This window comes from Cheilinus undulatus, linkage group 6 (genome assembly GCF_018320785.1).
Source record: "Cheilinus undulatus linkage group 6, ASM1832078v1, whole genome shotgun sequence".
In the NCBI taxonomy this organism is placed as follows: Eukaryota; Metazoa; Chordata; class Actinopteri; order Labriformes; family Labridae; genus Cheilinus; species Cheilinus undulatus.
Genome location: NC_054870.1, coordinates 17,926,778 through 17,950,308, shown reverse-complemented (window position 1 = coordinate 17,950,308; position 23,531 = coordinate 17,926,778). Strand labels below are relative to the sequence as shown.

Sequence of the window (23,531 nt, the reverse complement as noted above, 5' to 3'; positions counted from 1 at the left end):
AGAATAGAAAAGGAAAAGGAAAACCACAGGGATGAAAATGATGGACAATGGACAGAAATGAGATGACAACAGAGGAGAATTAGGGAGAAAGTGGAAAAAAACTACATGAAGACAAAAAGACAAAAAAGGTGGGAAAGGACAAGAAAAGAATATCCATCAGCTTTAACTCTGCAGTTCAGCCACTTAAGATAAACAAAAACAGGAAATAGTGTTCTGAAAAGCTGAATACAAAACAGGAGGAACTGTTTCTTTTGTTCTCACTTTAACAGACAAGACAAACATTTCCATCCTAAACCAAAGCCTTCAGGCAGTGCTACACCCCAGCTGCGTCCAAACCACGCCAGCTCCACCAATCAGCCTCTTTCATGTATAGATTGGGGCTAAGGTCGGAGTAAGGGTCATCAGTGGGGGTGCGGTCTGCCCATCAGCAGGAGGCGGGGCTTACGTGAAGCCCAGGAGGACTGATGGTCTGACAGGTTTAACTGAGGTCAAAAACCCATAAGAACCAGTGAACTAAAAAAGAGATTTTCTTCTATAAACACATGAGTAAAACCACAGCTGTGCTCCTGTGTGTGATGACTAAAACACACATAAACAAAGTCACACACATACATGGATTCATCACAGTCCATAATTTGATTTAGACCAGGAATTCATCTTTTTAGCCTGTATTTTTGCCTAAACATGTGTGTGTGTGTGTGAGAGTGTGTTAACTGCCTGAAGAATTAGTCATTAAAGTGTGAGGAAGGAAACAGTTAAAGCATAACTAACTGCTTAGACATTTCCAAAAGATGACTACAGAGGACTCATCACTACGCTGTGAGAAACAGCACATATTTTTGGTAAGAGACGAACATATGACATCTGATATCATATCTGAACTCAGTGTCATTTGTAACATGAACTGGATTAAGTGTCCACTGGTTCCACTCTGGACTGGGGCTTTTTTGCTGCACATTGTGAAAGAGTTAAACATCTCAGAGTCTTTTCAAAACCGACAGTGAGATGAGGAGGAAGCTTAGCAACGAGGACAAACTTTCAATCCAGCAGCAAATGTATTATCAAACTCTTATCTGAGGTTATAAGCTTTGGTATTGACTAAAGGACGAGTACATTGACACACGAAGCTGAAATGAACAGACTGTCCTCATTCAGCCTCACTGCAGATACTCCTTCACAGTGAAAGGAGCCAGCTGAGGTGTTTTGGGCATCTTATTCAAAAAACCATCCAGGGATTCTGAATTCTGTGAGGGTTTATGGGTCACCCACTCAGAGGAAACTTTAGGGTAAACCCAGAACACAGCGTGCATTTGAATATTTTGGGATCTCCTGGGTGGACTGGAAAACACCTCTGGGGAAATCATGTTTGGACCACATTATATATATATATATATATATATATATATATATATATATATTATTATTTTTTTTTTTTTAACTGAATACTGCTTCCATCAACCCTTCACTTAACCTTATGAGATGCATTTTGTGTTCTTCAGTTAATCAGATATAATGATGCATGAGTATTTGATTGTCTTGCCAAACATCAGATGTCACAGATATAAAGGCTATTAACATTCTCCTGGCCATGGCGCAGGCATAAAATTGCTTATCTTATTGAATCACATCACGTTGTTTTATACTGTAAAGCATATTTCAGACTGTGTATAATCTCTCTCTCTACCATAATAACTTGGTTGTGGCATCTTATTGTTTTGTGTTGTATCAAATTCTATCGCTTTGGATATTGTATCGCATCAAATCGTACTGCATTGTATTGTATCATATTGTAATGCATCGCATCAATGTATAGAACCCTATCTTATCATTTTGCATCATATCATATCTCATTGTATTGTATCATATGACATTGTAATGTATCGTATCAAACGATATTGTATTGTATTGTGACGTATTTTTATCCTATGATATTGTATCATATCGTATTGTACTGTATTTTTATTGTATTGTATCGTATCGTATCATAATAAATTGTATTGCATTGTACTATATAGCATCACATCATACTGTATTGCAACGTATCTTATTCTATTTCATTGTATAATATCGAATCAAACCATATCAAAAGTGTCGTATCATACAGTATTGTTACATATTTAAAAATATTGTAACATATTTGTATTGTATGGTATCATGGCATACTTGTATTGTACAGTATCAGATCGAATCATATCTATATTCTATCATATATCATACCATCATATCCATTGTATCGTATCGTATTGCATAATATTGTGTCATATTATATCATGTTATCCTAAAGTATTAAAACCATTGCATCGGATCGTATTATGTCATATTATATCATATTATATTGGCCGTACTGTATCAGATTGCATCCCATCACATCGTATTGATAATTGTTTGCATCATATAGTGTTGTACCGTAGTGCACGCTATGTATCATAATGCATCATACAGTATCGTATTGTAACATATTTTCAGCGAACAGTAATGTATCATAGTGTACTGTACAGTATTGTACCATACCAAATCTCATCATACTGCCTCGTATCACATCTCATTGTTTCTATTACATACTAGGGATGCACCGATGCTGATTCTGATGTTAAAGGTCACATATTATGCAAAAACCACTTTTTCAGGCTTTTTTAACATAAATATGTGCCCCTAGCCTGTCCACAACCCCCTCAAATACCAGAACCCCCCCCTTCTCCACCTTTCATAAAATGTGTGCTAGAACAAGCCTTTCTCAGATTTTCCCCTCATGATGTCATGTGGGATTTAGCCCCACCCCCAGATTCAGTGGGTCATCCTGACTTGGAAGAAAGTTCACCCCTCGTTCCTGATCCTCTTCTTAGCTGTAGGATCAGGAGAGCCACATCCATTAAGCCACATCCAATTCCTGAGAGGGGCAGAGTCAGACAGCTCATTAACATTTAAAGACACAGACACAGAAACTGCTCGTTCTGAGCAAGGCTGAAACAGAGGGGTTTTTAGATAAGCAAAAATCCAATACTGGAGTGTTTTTTTTTTTTTCAGCAACAAACTTCACAGGCACGTTTTGGGGATCTCTGGGGCAATATAAACTTTTCTTAAAAGGGTAAATATGTCCCCTTTAGAAAAACCAGTTCAGCCAATGGCTGATACCAATTGTTTTTTCATTACTTTTAGGGTGCAAAACTCCAACAATGCCATATTTTCTCATATATTGAACCACGAAAACAAATAAGAGTTTGTCCATCTTTGGCTTGATAATAAATCTCCTCTCTGATTTGACACTGGATTCTATTATATTCTGTTTTATTACACCATCTTTTGCCTGAGTTACCCTGCATTTCTCACCCCTACCTGTCAGTACTGTATCAAAAACAGCTATTAAAGCTAATCCCCAGCTTGGATGAAGCTCTGGGGAGGCTGTGAGGTTAAAACAAACCCAGGTGAGACCAGATCTTCCATTTGTAGACAGAGTGACACACTGACACAAAACTGTCCTCTGTCCAACAGCAGAGTCAGGGAGGAGGGGGAGGAGAGGCGAGACTGTAGAGTCTGTGTGTCTGTTAGTGGAAACAGATGTTTGATACGTCTGCCTGACTAACCCACACTCACACAGACGCACACGGACAAACACAGGGCTCTGCTCAGTCTCCCATGTCTGTGGCATGTTTCCACATCCAACCCAGCTCTGGCCATTCACAGTGGATCGCATGACATTAACCAAACATGCACAAAAACACACACTTGAACGCACACACATAAGATCATATAACCTTATCAAAATACACACTTCCAGTTTTGCAATTCCAGGATTTCAGCATTCCTGATCCCCCACAGGAGGAGCAGGAGGCTGCCGAATATTACCCTCATTGTGTGTGTTTTTGGCTTCATTGTTTACTCAGCTATTAATCATTATTTCATTTTATGTACTGCATTTAGTTCAGTGAAGATCACTCACAGCCTGACTGCATAGTGTGACCCTCTCTGTGTTCTACATGCTTTTAAGTTAACACAAAAACTGTATAATTGCTCTTAAAAAAAGATCACTTTTCTCTTGTTACATATATTTAATTTTGTTGATATTGTTTAATTCTGAATTTAACATGGAAAATGCTATTCTTATAATGTAGTTGTACTCTTTCTGCCATCATCTGGTAATCTAAGCTGTAGACCAACATACGTGTTACATAGAGGGTCCACTGCAGTACAAGGGGCTTTTACTATACTTCTATGAATGGACCCCTTGTTACCAAAAAGAGGGTTTCCACAGTGAGATCATATATCATGCTTTCTTTGGTAGTGAAACTTTGAAATTCAGTATTCAATCACTTAAAACTACAGAAAAGATCAGTGAAAATACCAACTTCTTTAATGTGAGGATTTGCCATTTTCTCTCTTTTTAAGTTTCAGGCTGTTAAGGGTGTCAAGATGCCAGGATTTCAAAATTACCTCTTTTGATACCATAGATGCAAATATAAAAGTCCTATCCACACCATGTATTTCTTTTAAAATAAGTTATCAAAAATAAATGTAACAACATTTCAATGCTGAAAATGCTGTATTTGTGCAAATTAGGCAGCGTAAAGGAGTTTGCTTGCAATTTTTGATGTATTCAATCCTCTCCTTTATACCTGTCTAATATAATAGATCTGAAATTCTATAAATAATTTTAATGCCTGAGAGTATGGTGTTCTAAAAAAGTGGTATAAAGTATTGAAGAACATAAAAAATGTCAAACTACAGATTAACTTTAAAGTTTTAGGGCTGTATAATGGCAAGCATTTTTTTAATTAGTCTGTATTATTTTAAATTACAACACAGGGAATGCTTCTTTCCCAGATCATAAAAATTCAGTTTGGAGCAAAATCTATACCATAAATCAACCAAGATTTTCCAGGATTTCAGTAGTGCGTCAAATAATGACACTCAAGATGAGCTGATGTTTTCTAATTACGGTTAGTTGGTAGCAGTTTTAGGACATGGAGTGCTATATAGAGCTTCTCTTTGAAATACGGACATAAAGTCACTGAAAAGGCCCCTACTTTCACATTATAAAGATCTAGAACTGCTAATACCTATCTTACATTTGTATAGAAATAAACCATACAATACATGGACAATAGTATTTGGTCACACCTGTTAATCATTGAATTCAAGTGTTTCAGTGTTGCCACAGGTGTACACAATCAAACACCTAGCCATGCAGTCCCCATTCACAAACTTTTGTGATACACAATGAGTTATTCTGAAGAGCTCATTAACTTCAAGTGTGGTACCGTAACGGACATCACCCTTGCAATAAGACTGTTTGTGAAATTTTATCCCTTCCAGATATTTCACAGTCAACTCTCAGTGATACTATTACAAAGTTGAAGCGTTAAGGAACAACAGCAACTTAGCCACATGTAAGACCACGTAAAATCAAAACCACTGCTGAGCTGCATGGTATGTGATAGTCGCCAATGTTCTGCTGATTCCATAGATGAAGAGGTTTTTATTTCCACTGGCATTAATGCAGGCACAAAAACTGTGAGACAGGAGCTTCAAGAATGGGTTTCCATAGCCGAGCAGCTACATGCAAGCCTCACATCACCAAGTCCAATGGCAAGCATCAGATAGAGTGGTGTAAAACACACTGACACTGGACTGTGGAGCAGTGGAAACATATTCTGTGGAGTGACGAATCACGCTTCTCTATTTGGCAGCCAGATGGGTGAGTCTGGGTTTGGCAGATGCAAGGAGAATGTTACCTACCTGCCTGCACTGTCCAGACTGTGGAGTTTGGTGGATAATGGTATTGGACTGTTTTTCAAGGTTTGGGCTATGCCCCTTATCTCCAGTGAAGGCCAATCATAATGCTTCAGCATACCAAGACGTTTTGGACAATGCTATGCTTTGAAGGCCTTTTGTATTCAAATAACTGTGCCCAAGGGCACAAGGAAAGGACTGTAAACATATGGTTTGATGAGTTCAATGTCATTACAGCCCCTGTTGGTATAATGGTCAGAAAGCCAAAAACTTGTGTCTATATAGTATATATATATATATATATATATAAGGGTTGACTGTTTATCAACCAGGCCAATCAGAGGGTACAGCATTGGGCTGATTATCTGTTTGTGGCATTTTTTTACTGATCACCAATAAATTTGGTCACTTGTTTCTGCTTTGATGGTGTCTTTCCCTCTGTTTTTTCACTCTCTGCAGTCTCACCTCCTGCCCCACCCACAGCCCTGTTTGATTGGCTAGATGTCACAAAAGTACTAGCCCATAAGCACAGAGGCTTGGGTGCCACTGACACAGTGAGCGTATGGCATCACTTCCTGTTTTCCTGCTCCTAGTGTGTTGTTTTGTGCTGTTTCTCATGTCAACAGAGCTGGCATTAAATTGTTGACTTTGGTTTTTGTTTTTGTTTGTGTTTTTATCGGTCAGTTTCACTTTTGTCACAAAAGTCATTTTGTTTGTCATTACAAATGCATATATTTCCAGCTATGTTATATGTGTTGGGTGAAACACACCCCACATAGAGCCTGAAGTTTAGCCCACGTTGAATGCTAGAGGTGGTTTTCTTCCTTGCTAAAAGTAAACACACGCAGCATTCTGGGCTCCTTTGATGGTGGAAATAGAAGTATGTCTAATCCTTTTTCGCATAAAATCTGTGGAGAGGGCTGTCAGTGTGGATCTGTTAGGGCAAAAAGGTTTGGAGAGGATTTAGAAATCTATTTCCAGCATGAACAGAACCGTTTCAGTCAATGACAGAACTTCAGAGTTTAGACAAAGATGTAAAACAATGTTTAAGAAGAGTTCAAATGAGCTAAAACTTATGCTAATGAGGAGGAACAAAATCCATAAAGAAAACCTTTAGGTTGCTTCATGTTGCTGCTGCTGAGGAAAAAAAGCAAACATCCTGTAGAAAGACAGCAGGAGACTGACGGATCCATTCAACCAATCAGGAGCCACAATATCAAATCTGTCAGATTGTCGGCCAATCAAACTGACCCCTGCCACTGTGTGAAGTATGAGAGCAGAGTGTAAATGAATGAATGTGAATGAGACACACACAGAGGGGAATGAGAGCCAGAATCAGACACAGAGGATCATTGAGAGCACACTGACGGATGATCAGCCTGTTAAACTGACTGAAGCCGTATGTTTACTCAGACTGAACTGTTTCAGAGTTTATTGAAACAGTCGGGTCTCAGGCTCTCAGTTACACACAGCGTAATTGTTTCAATCAAAGTGTTTGAGGTCTCTGAATGTTGATCTTTCATTTCAACCCACTGCTATGTTCTACCATTAAAGGCTGTATTTCACCTCCGGATAAGGTACTTTTATGACTCTTTCATAAGCATCTACATATTTTAATGAAATCAATTCTAGTGATGATGATGATACCGATGATGAAGATGTTGATGTTAATGACAAACAAAATATTTCCATACACTCTGGACTTACCCTCTGTTCAGTGACAGTCAGCTTAAAGCTGTTTAATGTTTAAGCTCTTTGACTGCGTCCTCCTATTTACATTTTTGCTTGTGTTGCACTAATGTTTAAATGTGCATCACTCTGGAAAAAAAATATCTGAAATCTGTGGTGTTGTTGTATTGTTGCAAACATTTACATTACATTACATTTTTTTAGTCAATGTATGTAAATTTGCAGTTTCCTTTACATCATTTTCAGGTTTGATATCTGCATGATTTGATATATGAGAAAGTTTGACTGGACCTAAACCCTGACTTATTCTTCTGAGTTGAATCTACACTGTTTTGTGTAGTCCTGAATCTAGGCAGAAGCCTATGGACATGGCCTATCATGTTTGTCCTCCTAAATGTGACTATGTGTCAAAGCAATACAGGCTGAAAGCTCTGTGATTGGTCTGCTGGGTCGCATAGGGTAACTGTCAGTCTCTGAGTAAAGTCGACACACACCTTTCCTAACCTTCAGTGTGCTGTGGCCCAATTTAAGACTTGAAATCTTCTGGGGCCCACCAAAAAACCCTGGTACAACCATGACATGAGACTCAAATATTTACTTTTTGTTTACCCTTTCTATTCATAAACAGGGCATTTTAATGCAAATGTTTTGCTTTCAAATAAAAGCTTGTAAATCATCAACCCTGTGGTTCGGTCAAGCTCTACACATCCTTTTTCAGGACAACCTGAGCTTCAGGACTACTGTATGTGTGCTGCAGTGGTGTCACTTGAATTTAAAAAAAGTTATGTTACTATGAAGATAAAAGAAACAAACTAAACGGAAATTAAAACTCAAAGATTAACGTAAACAATGATGTCAAAAGCCCCCTTTTTTGCACAACCTTGTTCTCCCATCTCTTGGGGACCAAAAAGTGAAAAGAAATCATTCTGTGACCAAAAGTCTTCAAAATATACCATATTTTCAAAAAAAGTCAATATGCTTATTTTATACTGGCTGATTATGAGCCATTAATAAAAACAGGTCCTGTCTGCAGTGACACAGAGGGCCACATCTCAGGCTGTCTGTCTCTTTTTCTAGTTAGAAAGTGTTTACACATGCGCTGTTCTGCAAACCATGACATGACGACTGAACAGCTTGCCACTGGTTGTCACAGCCCGTGTGACATCTGTTTTGGGAATGCAATACTACTGAAAAATGATTTTAAAATGGGCAAAAAGATGATCAATGTCAGAGTTACTGGTGTGGATTTAATGTTTAAAGACCCCCCAAAAGTCCCCAAGTTCCATGCTCACTAGAAAAGCTACTGTAAGGGCTATGAAAGCATGGATAGCTTTACTAGAACGGTGGTACAAAGGGCTTCCATAGGGAAACAAAATGTAAATCAGCTTGTGTCTGCAATGAAATGAAAATATCTGAGGTGTATTTCCTCATCTGTGTCTCTCAGGGGCCTCAAAATCACAAAAATCCCCCCCCCCCCCATCCTCTGCATTGACTAACTCAGCAGAGCAAAGTTTATCTCCACTGATATCTCCTCTTAGTCCTAACCGCAGCAAACCAACTGCTGCTCAACATCTCACAGCTCCAACACAGTGAGCTCATTTTCAGCTGCTATGATTTCCTGTGCACAAACAAGCAGAGAATATGAAGGACAAGAAACTGGCAATACCACTAGTATAGAGATCCCACTACAGACCAGCTACTTGGCAGAGTACTGCATACTGGGAAGACACACCAGAGCATGAGCATGTACAGCTTAGAATGACGTTGGTGCAACTGCAATGTGGATTCAGTGCACATGTTTAAACCAGGCTCAACACATTATAGCAGGCCAGTCAAAAACTTAAATCAGATGGATCATCTTTATGATTTGATAGGTTCTGTTTTCAATAGCAAGGCCCTTTAAATTTGAACATGCTATTCAGGAAAGCAAAAATAATGCATGGAAAAATAGACTTGTTTTACCCAACAAATACAGAGATGGATAATAAGTGCATTCTGGGAATAAGGAAATATATTTTGTAAATAATTTTACTTAAAAGTTAAATTGATTGAACAATGCACACCTCTAAACTTTAGTACATATAAAGAGACACAGACAGAAAATGACACACATTTGTTGCAAAACTACACTAATATTGAGTAAAACTTAGAAATCTGATGCTGCTTTTTTCAGTTTTATGACCAAACACAACTGAACCATTAAATGTGCAATAACAAATGAGAAAACAACAAAGTTTATGTTCTTGAGAAAAAGACACAACACTTAATACACAGTTATGTTCACACATTACACAGTCAGATTAGCAACTGCCATGTAATCTTTGCATCCCTACATCTCTTCTTAAATTGTTACACAAATTAAACAGTCATGCCTACTTGTGCCAAATATTTTCAGTCATTTTTTATATCTGCTTCTTGTAATAAACCCTCTCAGAAAGAACAGAAACACACAATCCAAGAGCTGATGTGTGCCCTGCTGTTCCCTTCACTCTCTGACACTTCCTATAAGACTCCATGCTTTCCTCCTTCCCCCTCATGCTGCTGTTTTCTGAAACCATCAGCACACAAACTTCTTTTCAGCATCGCTGTCAGAGAGGAAACATGAGCTGACTCGCAGATCGGTGTCTTTCTCTCTGCTGTCAGCCAGCAGGAAACTCACTGCTCCGTATAAATCAGCTTCTCTTCATTACAGTGATCATGTTAACTCCACCACAGAGCCCGCTCGCTGCTGAAAGACTTGAATTCCTCAATGCTGAGAGAAGACGCACTCCCTGGGTGTGTATGCATGTTTTGTGTGTCACTATGATGCTAATGAAAGTGTCAGAGTGTCACAGACATATATCATTATCCAATAACCTCCCTTCAGTATCACTGGGTTTGTTTCAGCATTACATCATGGAGAAAGCTTGTCGACATTCTGGATTAGATAGTAAATTACAACACACTGCCACATGACAGCATGTCTCCAGCAAAAATATTTTAGAAAATTATGTAAGAACAGAATGTAGATGCTTCTGCCAGGGGGCTCTCAATCAAAACAGTGACAGAGGATGACGGGTAAGAAGAAGCTGCTCAGCTCAGCCCACTTCCACTTTACCATTTTTTTCTGTTTGTTTTTTAACCCTATTCACCTATTTGTGTTTCACTAATACATTTCACATAATGAGGGAGAAAAGCTGTTAAAAGTGGACTTTCTGGATGGCTCTGTAAACTACCAGCAGATTATTCTGGGATCACTCACAACACAAACCAGGAAGGCCACATTTAACAGCTGTTCTCCCTCATTATGAGAAATTCATCCATGAAACAAAAACAGTGCTTCCTTGTCTAAGTTTATGGAGTGCAGTCTTTGACAAAACTTGTAAGAAACAAAGGCAGTGCTAGGTAGCTTAGAAAATGTTTTGTAGGACTACGCTGTTACAAGGGTCCAGGATAGGAGGATAGGATAGGCAGTGAAAGGGGGAGCCTGGGCGATAGAATGTGTGGTTGATCTTGGTCCATTTCAAATAAACAGCAAACATGAATGAGATACAGCTACAGAGCAGCTACCAAAACCAATTAACATTTCGTTTTGTGAAGCCCATATCACGCTGGTGCCGCACAGTCGCATCACGTCATGTGACACATCTCATTTGACATCCCTAGCACACACCGATATCAGCACGTTAAAGGTCAAACTCCCCACCAGTCACTGCTAGGCAAGATGCTTAATACCAGAGGTGAAAGCCCACTCTAGGTCATCCCCTGCCTCACTGGGTAAGTGAAAAACAATAGCAGTAGTGGGATTTCATCAGCAGCCAAGGTCTCTCACTTATTCTGTACCTCAGACAAAAGATAGTGCTACATTTCTTTTTCTGTGCTCTCAAACAGAGCTGCTTCTATAGCAGCCGAGATGAACAAATCAGCTGCTTGCTTAGAGAAACACTCCACCAGCAGTGGTTGGCCACACTAGGAATAGAGCAGTGGCGTAACATACTGTGGCCTGATGCGTCCATGCACACCCGGCGGCTGCCAGAGTGGTTTTGTTCATAGAAAATAATAGCGAAGAATGTTTGGACATGTGTTGGATGGCACCATTGTGTTTTGGGCTTTACAGTCCTTGGTCTATCATCCAATAAAATCATGGCAACCATAACCATGTTGCGTCCATAATAACAAGAAAAATCAAGAATTTCTCTGGGTTTGACAACTTTTGAAAATATTTGAGGTAACACAAGTACGTAGCTAAAAAGGTATACAGCATATGCGTAGTACATTTTGAATCAATATAGACATTCCAGTGCCATCTGTAGCTTAAAATCAAGGCCAGATGTGTCGAATGTACAGCTAAAACCGTTGGCAGCCTGCTGTAGCAATATTACCACTGATAGGAAGTAAACTTGACTGATCTTATTGAAAAATTTCATTATATGATTTCTTTAGATATGTAATTCAAAGCCATAGGTCTTTAAAGATATCAACATTCAAATATTCTTTGTGGAAGACATGAGATGCGGTTGTTATTGGAGCTGCTAAATAGTCTACAGTGAGGCTACGAATCTTGAAAACACTGAACCAAGCCATAATTGAAATGACAGTTTACTACTTTACTGAGCCAGCACAATAAAAGACATCTTTAGGGCCATGGGTAAGACCCTTAACCCCAAATTGCTCCCACTGCTCCATTAGTGGTGTGTAGGAATGGGATACGCTAATGCTGATGGACACTCTACATAGCAGCCTCCACTGTCAGTGTGTTCTTGTGGAGTGAACGACTGTGAATATGTCAGTGTCTTTTTCGTCAAATTTCAAAAGACTGCCTGAACTATGGTTATGAGAAAAAGGACATTCAGTCACTCGTGCATTTCTATTGTGCATGTAAACATTTAACTTATCAGATAAAGAGCAGACTAGCTATCAAATACCTTAAGACTGGCTGGTGTTGGTTTGATGGAAGCTCTGAGGAGATCAGGCAAGATGGAAAGAGAGATAAGTGGGGCAAATGAGGAGACAAAATGTTAAAGAAAACAAACTTTTAATGTGTAAAACACCAAAAGTTAAAAGAAATTATACTCAAATATGAAGTTCATAAGATGTTTTTAATCCCTTGAATCAAAGTCAATTAGCATTGCAGTACTGAACAATATTAAAGCACAATCCACATTTTTTGCAGAGGGTGCAGGTCAGTGAAGTAGTTTTTAGCATTCCCATGGACATCATCATACTCTGAGGGTAAAAGCAGCATCATTATCCCTTAAGTCTGTTAAAGAAAATTCATAACCTGGTTACAAACCCTGACACTCTTTCCAGCTTAAGCTACAAATACCACTTTAAGTATCTGATATCAGCAGGAGATAACTTATGCTACGCCTGTTTATGACTTGCCTCTTGAAGTCAGTAACTTACTCCAACTGCACACTAATAAAACACAGAGAAACTGATTAAACTCCAGTTATTAGCTGATAAGATCTCAGTGGCTTGTGGTTTGAGTGAACTTCACCTTTTTCTTAATAACATCTGATAGCATAGGACCCACAAACACACTTTATCAATGCATTTCAAGACTTTATGATCTCTTCCTCTGCTTTGACCTGGACGTGCCCCCCCCACCGCTGCTGTGAGCATGCTCAGTGGAGCGTTCAAATCAAAGACTCCTTTCATGCTGCAGATCTCGAGTGGACCAAGACGACGTGATCGCACAGACACGTACGCTCAGGGTGTTTTCCCTGTTCTTCCTCAGACTATCACACACACTATGGATGAAAACACACACTCCTTCCTCCAACACTCGCTCACGCCACCTTCAGCTCCAACACTCAACAATAACTCCATTCTCTCTCTCTCTCTCTCTCTCTCTCTCTCTCTCTCGCTGTAACTGATACTGCTCGCTCCACCTCAGGTCAGGGTTTCTGAAATTGTTACCATGTTGTCAACTTTTAGGGAGCTGAATCTCACCTTCAAACTTCAGGCCATGACAGATGGGTTGGACAAGTTTTTCTGTTGGCTGGCCATAATGTTTTTTTTTCCTTCTAAAAAAAAGACTACACCTGACCTTGGGAACACCTGACAACAAAACTTTGTTTATATGGTTTTGAAAGTTAGACATTTTTACAGTATTAGTTATTAATAATGACACAACCTTGCCAGAAATTCATCAGACTTTACTTGCTGTGTGACGTCTGCATCATCATTACTTAACAATTGGTTGGACCTGATAGCACAAAATGGTAAATTAGTGAAAACATAAACCTGCCTATAGAAAAAAAAATGAAAACACAAATTTTAAACTGCATAATGTCCATCTTTAAGTAAGTATCAACACTCCTAAAAACATCCTAAAAACTGCATCTGCATTTGTAGCTTTCAGTCATGTAGCTGGTGCAGAGGGCTGGAGGGCAAAAAGAGCCTCAGACAGTAGCATCTATCACTGATGCAACAGGTCAGGTATGGATAGATTGGCATTCGCCCAGTCAACCTTGGTCCTGTACTGCTCTGGCCTCCTGATGACAATCACCAGGCCTGCAACAATACCCAGAGATGTGCCAAAGAGAAGTTGTCATGACGGAGTCCAGTCCGCGCCTCTGGCTCTTAGTCATTGCAAGGCTTCACAAGATCGGAAGGGCAAAGAATCAAAAGGCTCCAACTTTGTTCACATGATCACATACCAGGAACGTCAGGTACCAGGAAAGTCGAGGGGACCTAATGGAAAAGGCCTTATCATCTTTAGTTTCAAGTCTCAACTTTGGAAGGACCTGGAGCTCCCCCCACCCACCCAAGGACCTAAGGGGATCAGTAACTTCGAAATGTAGCTTGAAGCCAGACCCTTTAATGCTTTAAAAGTAATCAGTAAAAATCTCAATTCTTAAACTAACAGGAAGCCAATCTAGTGAAACTAAAACTGGGTTGATGTCGTCTGTTAAAACCAGTAAGAAGTGTAGCAGCTGCACTCTGAACTAGCTGGAGGGAAGAGAGTGACTTTTGATCCATACCAGAAAGAAGTGAGTTGCAGTAAACAAGTCTACAAAAAAATTAGGGCATGGATTTTTTTACAAGGTCTGACTGAGTGAGTATTGTTTTTATTTTGGCGATGGTTCTGATGTGAAAGAAGCAGGACAGGAACACTTTATTGATGTGGGATGTGAAAGTGAGGTGAAAGTCAAAAAACACCTCTAAGTTTCTGGCTGTGGTCATATGACAACACAGCAGGACATATCCAGAAAATTTACCACAGGATATGACGTCTTCTAGAAATTTTCAGCAGTGCATATGTGAATGGCTTAGATAAATAATTTGATATTTTCTTTTCCATATAGGCAAAAGAATACTTAAATTTAAGGAGCTGTAACAAGGAAGTTTTAACTCCTTTCTAACAATATCAATAATTGTAATAATAATAATCTCATCTTAGTCCTCAATTCTCAACAATGTATTCAATCCAATGAATTTTACAGTGTATGAACTGAAATAAGTGTTGAATTACATGTATTTCCACGATAAGAAAATCTCTAAATATACTTGTAGGACATGATAGAAAGATCAGGTTTCTATTAGCAGAATGCGTATTGAAAATGTTTTTCTGCTTCTTTATGTTCTTCATGTAAGATGTAAACACATGAGGGTTTTGTGGATTGGTACTACTACATCAGAGCTAAAATACTCTAATAAATCATGTGTATGAGGGGAACCTCATCACATGGTGTGAGAACAGCAGAGAGGAAATCTCAGACTCCTTACATGAACAGAACTCGATACTGATAAAGGAGTATGAGGAGATGTGAAGCGTTCCTCCTCTCGCCTTTGTGTGAGTTTTATCAGGACCAGACGGCTGAAGCCTCCTTTTAATTTCACTAAGAGGATGGAGGGAGGGGAGGGAGCAGGGGATGATCAGGGCAATGACAGACGCCCTGCACGGGCTCATGAAACATTGATGAGGTGAAGGAGGAGGAGGAGTAAGAGGAGAGGAGAAAGGGAGGACAGAGGGCTGGATTAACACCTTTCAGATGGACACAGAAGGAGACAAAAAAAGGAGGGATGATGATGCGGTTTGGACATTTTTGCGCCTTCCAGACCATGTTAGACACACCCCCTCCCCTCTGTTAATCCTCACCCCCACCTCATGCACACATAATCGACACACACGTAGAGCTCTGGGGCTCCAAAACCGCGGAGACGTCTGCTGATTGGCTGGCTCAGGAGAACACAGGAAAAGAGGGGGATGATGGGAGCGCAGAGGGATGATGGTTTTGTTTTGAAAGCATGGCTGTATGTTTTTCATGTGATTTGATCTCACAGGACTGTTCGCATGTTTTAACTGTCCTCAATCATTTTTCTGCATTTTACATCACTTCCTGTCATAATCTATAAAATAAATGTAATGAGATGAAGCCCCACCCACGATGAATTTAGAAACAAAGGGTTGGAGACTGCTGCTGATGAACAGCAGATACACAAACAGTCTGAATACTGACTCTCTATTCCTCTGATGCTGTGAAATGTTGGTTTATATAAACTGAGTATAGTACAGTATATCCTTATCTTTTTTTCTTTGTTTACACATTTGTCTTAAACTCTGGTGTAGGAAACATACATGTCTTTGTTGTTTGAGCTAAAATGCAGACTGCCTGGCTGTTTTCCCCTCTTCACTTTATTTTACGTGGATAGACTATAAAGTAGAAAACATCCAAGGCTTTATCTGATTGTTGGATTATTATATGATCAAATTCAGGTTTAGAATTCTGATATCATGACATCTCAACATATCATAGAGGTCTGTCTGTTCATTATCCTGCTACCTCACTTCTTGTTTTTTGGCAGATCATTTCATCCATCCCCTTATTTTTATTTAAATGAATGTAAACATCCATCGACTATCTACTGAGTCTGTCCATTCATCCCTCCATCTATCCATTCATCCCTCCATCCATCCATTCATTGATCCATCCATCCATCATTCATCCCTCCATCCATCCATCCATCCATCCCTCCATCCATCCCTCCATCCATCCATTCATTGATCCATCCATCCATCCCTCCATCCATTCATCCCTCATCCATCCCTCCATCCATCCATTCATTGATCCATCCATCCATCCCTCCATCCATTCATCCATCATCCATCCCTCCATCCATCCCTCCATCCATCCATCCATCCCTCCATCCATTCATCCATCATCCATCCCTCCATCCATCCCTCCATCCATCCATTCATGGATCCATCCATCCCTCCATCCATCCATTCATCCCTCCATCCATCCATTCATTGATCCCTCCATCATCCATCCATCCCTCCATCCATCCACTCATCCTCCACCCATCTGTTAATCATCCATCCATCCATCCATCCATCCATCCATCCCTCCATCCATCCATCCATCCATCCCTCCATCCATCCATTCATCCTCCACCCATCTGTTAATCATCCATCCATCCATCCATCCATCCATCCATCCCTCCATCCATCTGTTCATCCCTCCATCCATTCATCCATCTTTCTAAAGATCTATTACATTATCATAACTACACAAATTCATCCAAAAAAGTACTTTCTCTAAACCCTAAATATAAACAAATTACAGACTAAAACCTTAAGTGGGCAGCATGAGCTTTAGTTTTGATCATATACGGTAATGGGGTGTTTACTTTGAGCATTTTGTGTGTGTTCTCCTCAATAACAAAGTAAAAGAAAACCTGTATTCAACACATATTATTTTCTTACTTTATGTTAAGAAAATAAAAAGCATGCAAATCCTGACTGCCTTATTCTTCAGTGTTTAGCTTCATCATTCAGCCTGTTTTGTATAAAAATCTCCCCTGAGCCTCTTCAGGAGGAGATTTGATGACTTGTTTCCCTCTGTAATTGCCTGATTTCTAACAGGGGAGCTGTCGCTCAATACTCTCCTTAACGAGGAGGAAGTGCTGCTCTGCTCTTTTTCGGTCTCCACCCTCTCACATCTGAAGCTCTTTGCAGTGCAATAATCACTGACTGCAGCCATATTCATCACCCCACTGGGAATTGAACCAATGGTCTTCTAGGCTACGAGTGGCTGCTCTGAACCACCTGAGCCACACGTGACAACACATAAATTTGGAAATTCACAACTCATTCTGAGACTTATTTATCAGTCTGTGGGCTTTGTGCTATGATGAGTGAAGACATTAAAGGGAAAATATGGGTTTTGAAATCCAAATTGGGCCCTTTTGGTGATTGATGAAAAAATAAATGCATGTTTCAAAACAAAAGAAGATATAGAGACCTAGTAAAGGGTTTTAGAGTTCTCAGAGTTCCTCAAAGAGCACTTGAAACTGCTCAGCTACCACCTGTTTAAGTACAGGGGAAACTTATTTCTATGTATGTATGGTGACTAGAAGCTCAAAGTTAGGGTATTCATTTGCAACCACTTTCCTGAATGATTTTATCCAACTTTTTACCTAAAAGAAGTCTTTCCAGATAGAGGCTGTAATATCAACTGTTCTGCCATGTGTTCAGAGCTAAACTTGGTAAATTTCACATACAATAGACTCTTGGTGATGGTATATTGAACAATTCCTGCTGATTAAAAATTAGATCATTCATCGCAGATCAACTCTTTAAAAAAACGATGGTCAAACAGACAATGATTTGATGGAATCACAAGTTCATTTGGATCCAACAACAGAATATTTTTTCTTTAATGACTGGATTTTCTGCACAATTTCTAATAGAAGGTTTTACCCAAAATTGGTTCATAATGAGTTCCAAAAGTAACTAATAATGAAACATTACAATATTCCTAAAAACCTCCAACTACTTTAGGAACCAGCACTCCATCATTAGCTGCTAGAATAGAAGGTTTTTAATGAACTGAGTTTAACAGAAGTGCATAACAGCACAGAAGTCACAACTTTAGAAAGTCTTTTTCACTCTCTTTATGTCCTCAAGTCTTCCTTTCTAGTACTGCATATCAACACATAAACACACCCCATCTCAGCAATAAAACAGGAAACTTTATGATCTCTTCAAGATAACACACTATAGCTCGCCATTCTCCAAACAAACTTTAAACCAAATTCAAAAACTCTCTGAGGGTTAAGTCTCCTTAAGGTGTAAGTCCTTGAGTATATAAGAACACATAGCATAGCTTTCCATTCCCTCCAAAATCACTAAGATAATCAGGTAGCTGAGTAAGTGTGAATAGCCACAAAACATGCCCTTAATCTGCTTGAAGAAATCAAATTGTTCTTAGCCTACAGCTTTATAGTCCACCTGCTGAGCCCACCTTCACCTGGCCTCAAGCCAGTGAGCCACTTTATGATACAAAGAGGGACACCACTGAAGGTTTCTGAGAATCAACTCATCAATGAGGCTGCAATCAGTAAAAAGACTCCATTAACCTTCAGCTAAATTCAGCCTGACCAGAAATTTACACTCAAGATTCTCCTTGAACATGTCCTGGAATAAAAACCTTTTATTGATGTGAGACATCTGTTGCTGTGCCACTTGTATTTAATATGAAGGAGCTCTCTTTTGAGCTAGAAGAGTTTGTTCTAAGAGTTGTCTTAAAGCAGAAACTGTTCAGTGAATCAATGATTTTTTTTAAATAAGACAATAAAAGTTAAAACATACTCATTAGAGGCATTGAAAGCTTGAGCAGAAGCAGACTCACCGGGGAACAGTCATCTGCAAATAGATGTGCTGAGACACTGAGATAGAGAAAGATGTATGATTGGTAACAGTCAAAAACTGTCATCTGTACTTGTATCAGGTTATTTTATCAATCAAAAAAAGTTGAAAAGCATGGCATGATTATGTACAGTGCATATACTAAGTATTCACCCCCTTGGATTTTATTTTACCTTTTCTTTATTTTATAAATATAAATCATCGTCAATTTAATTTGGCTTTCTAGACAGAAAAAAAAATACAAAAATCCCTTCATTAATGCCAAAGTGAAAACAGATTTCTGCAAAGTAATGAAATATTTCATGTAAAATAAGTCACTCCGTAAATATTCACCCTCTTAAAATTGACTGACCTAATTCAACAGAGGTCCAGCCAATCATTATTAGCTTCACAGTTGGTCTAAAGTCACTCTAGTGACTGCAGTATAAAGACACCTGTGTCTGGAAGTTCAAGTTACTGGTTAATCAGTATTCCTACCTACCATTACACCATGAAGACAAAAGAACACTACAAGCAACTCAGAGAAAAAAATATTGAAAGTTTAAGTAAGGGGATGAACACAAAAACACCTCTAAGGCATGAACATTGCAGATGTGTAAATCTGCCTAGATCAGGCTGTACCCACAGACTGAGTGACCATGCATGGAGACCAGTGAGAAAGGCCAGCAAGACACCTATGACTACTCTGGCGGAGTTACAAGCCTCATATTAAATCTCAGCCAAAACACCAGAAGGTATGTGGGAGACTCCATGGTCAAGTGGAAGAAAGTTCTTTGGTCTGGTGAGAAAAAATGGTGCTTTTTGGCCATTAGACAAATATCGCTATGTTTGGTGGTCACCAAACACTGCACATCACCACAAACACAGCATCCCCACTGTGAAGCTCTGTGGTGGCAGCATCATGTTGTGGGGATGCTTCTCAGCAGCCGGCCCTGGAAGGCTTGTAAAGGTAGAGGGTAAAATCAACGTGGCAAAATATAGGAAAAATTCTGGAGGACGATCTTACTCAGTCTGCAAGAGAACTACGGCTTTGGAGAAGATTTACTTTACAGCAAGACAGTAACGTAAAGCATACAGTGAAAGCTATAAAAAAATTCTTCAGAGACAACAAGGTGGAGTGGCTGAGTCAAAGCCAAGGTCTCAATCCAACAGAGAATTTGTGGCTCGACTTGAAAAGGGCTGTTCACGCCTGACTTCTGGGCAACCTGACAGACCTTGGGCAATTTTGCTAAGAAAAATGGAGAGGAGTTTTTTTGTCCAAAAAAGCCAGATTATATTGACCATAATTGATTTATAAAATCAATAAAAACATCCAAGGTGGTGAATGCTTTCTTTAGGCATTGTATCCTTAGCTATCTTAAATGAATTTTCAGCAAACCCTCTTTGCTATTGTTTTTATACTGTAGTACATTCAAAGTAAGGGCTATGTAGTTATAAATGAGCTCTTTCAAGTTTCATGGTATGACTTATTTAATGTAGTATATCTATATTATACTGTATAGATATTGTTTTTTGCACATTAATTAAAGTTCAACAGAAAGTATTTTGTTCTATCGCTGATCAGGTGTAAGGTCCAGTGGATATTGATCCTAAAAAGAAATTATTAGCACTTGTGTAAATGAGTGTCCTCATTCATTATTAAAACTAGCCATCTGCAGCAGAGGGAAGTTAATCACTTAGCCAACTGTCTACACCACAAACTTTACTAGTCTAGGTATGATTGAAAGTCCCCTTACTGCTCCTCAGACTCTTCTGTTTCCACTTAAGAGCTGAAGCTGCTGTTTTTTAACCAAAACTGTCTGATAGATTTAACAGTATTTTTAATGACGAGATAAATCAGGCACATGTGTCACTCCTCAGATATTAAACATGTAAAATGATTCACACCCTGAAGGCTGAAGTGTCTCTGGTCAGATCACAACTCTGTGAAGAAATGTGGGTGTGCCAGCTGACTGGGAAGGAAATACTTATGTCATCCCTTAACAACGCCTCGCATGCTGCCCTTCAGCAAGGCACTAAATACCCAGCGGCCCTGCTGATCACTTTTATCAGTGTGACAGTATTGATGTACATCAGGGAGTGGTTCTGATACAGAGAGTTTGCTCAGATAAGGTCAGAGCTGCTGACTCCTTTAAGATAAGAATTTTATGAAAAATTAACATGAATGAACCTCAAATGATAACAACTGAACTTTGTGACAAGTTTTCATTGTAACGTTTCGTTTATAAGTTTCTGTGCTCTTTAACAGACTGAACTGAGTTTGGACTAGACATTTGAAAATATTTGAGTGATTTGGGATTTTTATTTCCACTTTAATAAAGTTGTTTTCCAGCTGCTGTTTGTCTTGAAGTTTGGGGGTTTTAGGGGCTTAGGTTAGTCCCTAAATAGTCTCTTAGTTGCATAGACTACTGTGTGAAACATCTACAAAAACGTTGCCAATGCTCTGATCTGACTTGTTGAAGCTTTCCTGGCTGTTACTCTGGACCTCCTGAAAACATTTCTGGGAATTCGAGCTGCCTCGTGTTTCACTCCCTTGAAGCCATTTGTCATCTTTAAGATATTTTTTTAACTTCACATTAAATTTCCCCCTCAACCAAACTTCCAGAATGATCCTTTTCTGGGACAGATTTCCTACACGAGCTCCAATCCTACCTTGTAGCTGTTTAAACCTTCCTTCCAGCTGGTTGTAGTTGAAGGCAGCTTGTCCCGAAAATCCAGGGCCAGGGCTGGGCCCCCTGATGGGGCTAAGGCTGGGGCTTGGACCCCGTACAGGGCTGGCGTGAGACGGGCCTGGACCGCCTGATGATGGGGACAGAGGGCCGGCATAGTCCATAGTTGGGGAGAGAGGGCCAGGGGTAAGAGGGCCAGGGAGGCTGCTGGTAGCGCTCTGTAGCTCCATGATGAAAATCCAGAGAGGACGGTGAAATATTTAGACGAGACAAGTCCAAAGAGGCATTGAGGACAGACTCAGGAAGGAAATGTAAGAGTTCCCAAGGAGGTTCCAGTTGAGTCTAATTGATTTGATGAGAGGAAACCAGAGTTGGAGTTTTGCTGCTCAAGTTTCAACAGTTTAAGGTCGAGTCCAAGAGGATAAACTTGAGCCTTCAAGGGAATGAACTTTCCTGCAGCCTCAAAAAACTCTGCAAAGGAAGATCCAGCAAGATCAATGTGTCCAGTGAAGAAAACTCAGTTTGCAAGCGCATGAGTCAAAAACCAAGGAGAATAAATGAGCTTTTAAAGAGCCAGAGTAATCCTTATTATCAACCTGAGATTCAAATGCACTCCAACATGGAAATGGTAGAGAAGTAATCCAAGATTTAGCTGCAGTCTCAGTGGAGACAATCCAAGACAGCAACAGAGTGATGGAGGGCGAGTGACATAAAAGATGAACCTCACTGTCCCTCTCTCTCTTTCTGTGTCTCACCAGTGTTAAGGTAGAAATCGCTGGCTCAGCAAACGCACCACGGCAACGGTGGTGGCAGCATCATGCTTCTGTTTGCTCCTCATCCATCCATCTGTCAGCGTCTTCACATATCACACCGCCCCTCCGCTCAGGAATCCACCCACCCTCCCCCGCCGGAGGAAGCAGCACAATGAAAAGGTGGAGTGCAGTGAGAGAAGGAGAGCAGGAGGAAGAGGAGGAGATGGAGGGAGGTAGAGAATGAAAGCGTGGGTTTGTCCTCCAGCGTGCAGCGGCAGCAGTGGCGGCTCGCAGACACTGAAAACACCTTTCAGACAGAGGGAGAGTGGAGGGGGGAGGGGCTGTCAGAGGGAGCAGCTACTCCTCCCAGCAGCCAATCACAACTCTCACTTTGAGAGGTGATGTCATCGACTCTTTAGCATAAGGGGCGGGCAGGAGAGAAAGACAAATAGAGAGAGAGAAAGCTGATGGCTGAATGTGTTCACACTGAAGATTAAATCAGTCAGCCCTGTTGAAATGAGATAAGACACTAATGATATGTAAAGATGACAATGTAAAGGCAGATTTGGCTTGAATGCAGAGATTTTGTATTTAATTACAATTTAAAATAAAATTCAAATTATTTTATTTTTTAACTTTCCTTCACTGTCAAAAAAAAATCTAAAATGCAGTAGGAAAATGTTTTACCTTCGGCTCAATGCAAACTGAAGTAGGTAACCAGATGTTAATTCACAGTAATTTAACAAAGAAGTGCAGCCATCATACAGGGATTTTCAGGTTTAAATGAACCCACATTGTTAAAAAATTTTAACTTCACGATGAAATTCCAAAACTTGCCTGAAGATGCTAACGCTTCACATTCAGTCCCATTTTCACTTTTACTCTTATCCCTAAAAACAGAGTTAAAAGGGGTAGCAGTGAAATCCTCCCCTATGCAAATGGACAACTTGTTAAGCTTCTAAAATATCATCAGTTGTCAACAATATTTATGTAAACAGACACAACAACTACACAAGGAACTTCTACCACTTGCAATTTTTCAAATAATGCTTGTTT

General features: G+C 39.7%; 1 protein-coding gene across 2 annotated transcripts in view; it reads right to left on the bottom strand.

The window, feature by feature from the left end:
* Nucleotides 1-23,531, bottom strand: part of LOC121511054 (spectrin beta chain, non-erythrocytic 1) — a 187,238-nt gene that overhangs the window by 83,543 nt on the left and 80,164 nt on the right. The window contains exon 1 of one of the 2 annotated variants that reach the window (XM_041789562.1): nt 21,707-22,751. The exons of the other annotated variant lie outside the window; for it this stretch is intronic. Coding sequence (XP_041645496.1) covers nt 21,707-21,953 — 247 coding nt within the window. The 5' untranslated portion in view covers nt 21,954-22,751. Of the gene's footprint in view, nt 1-21,706; nt 22,752-23,531 lie in introns of those variants that run through there. 2 annotated transcript variants of the gene reach the window in all.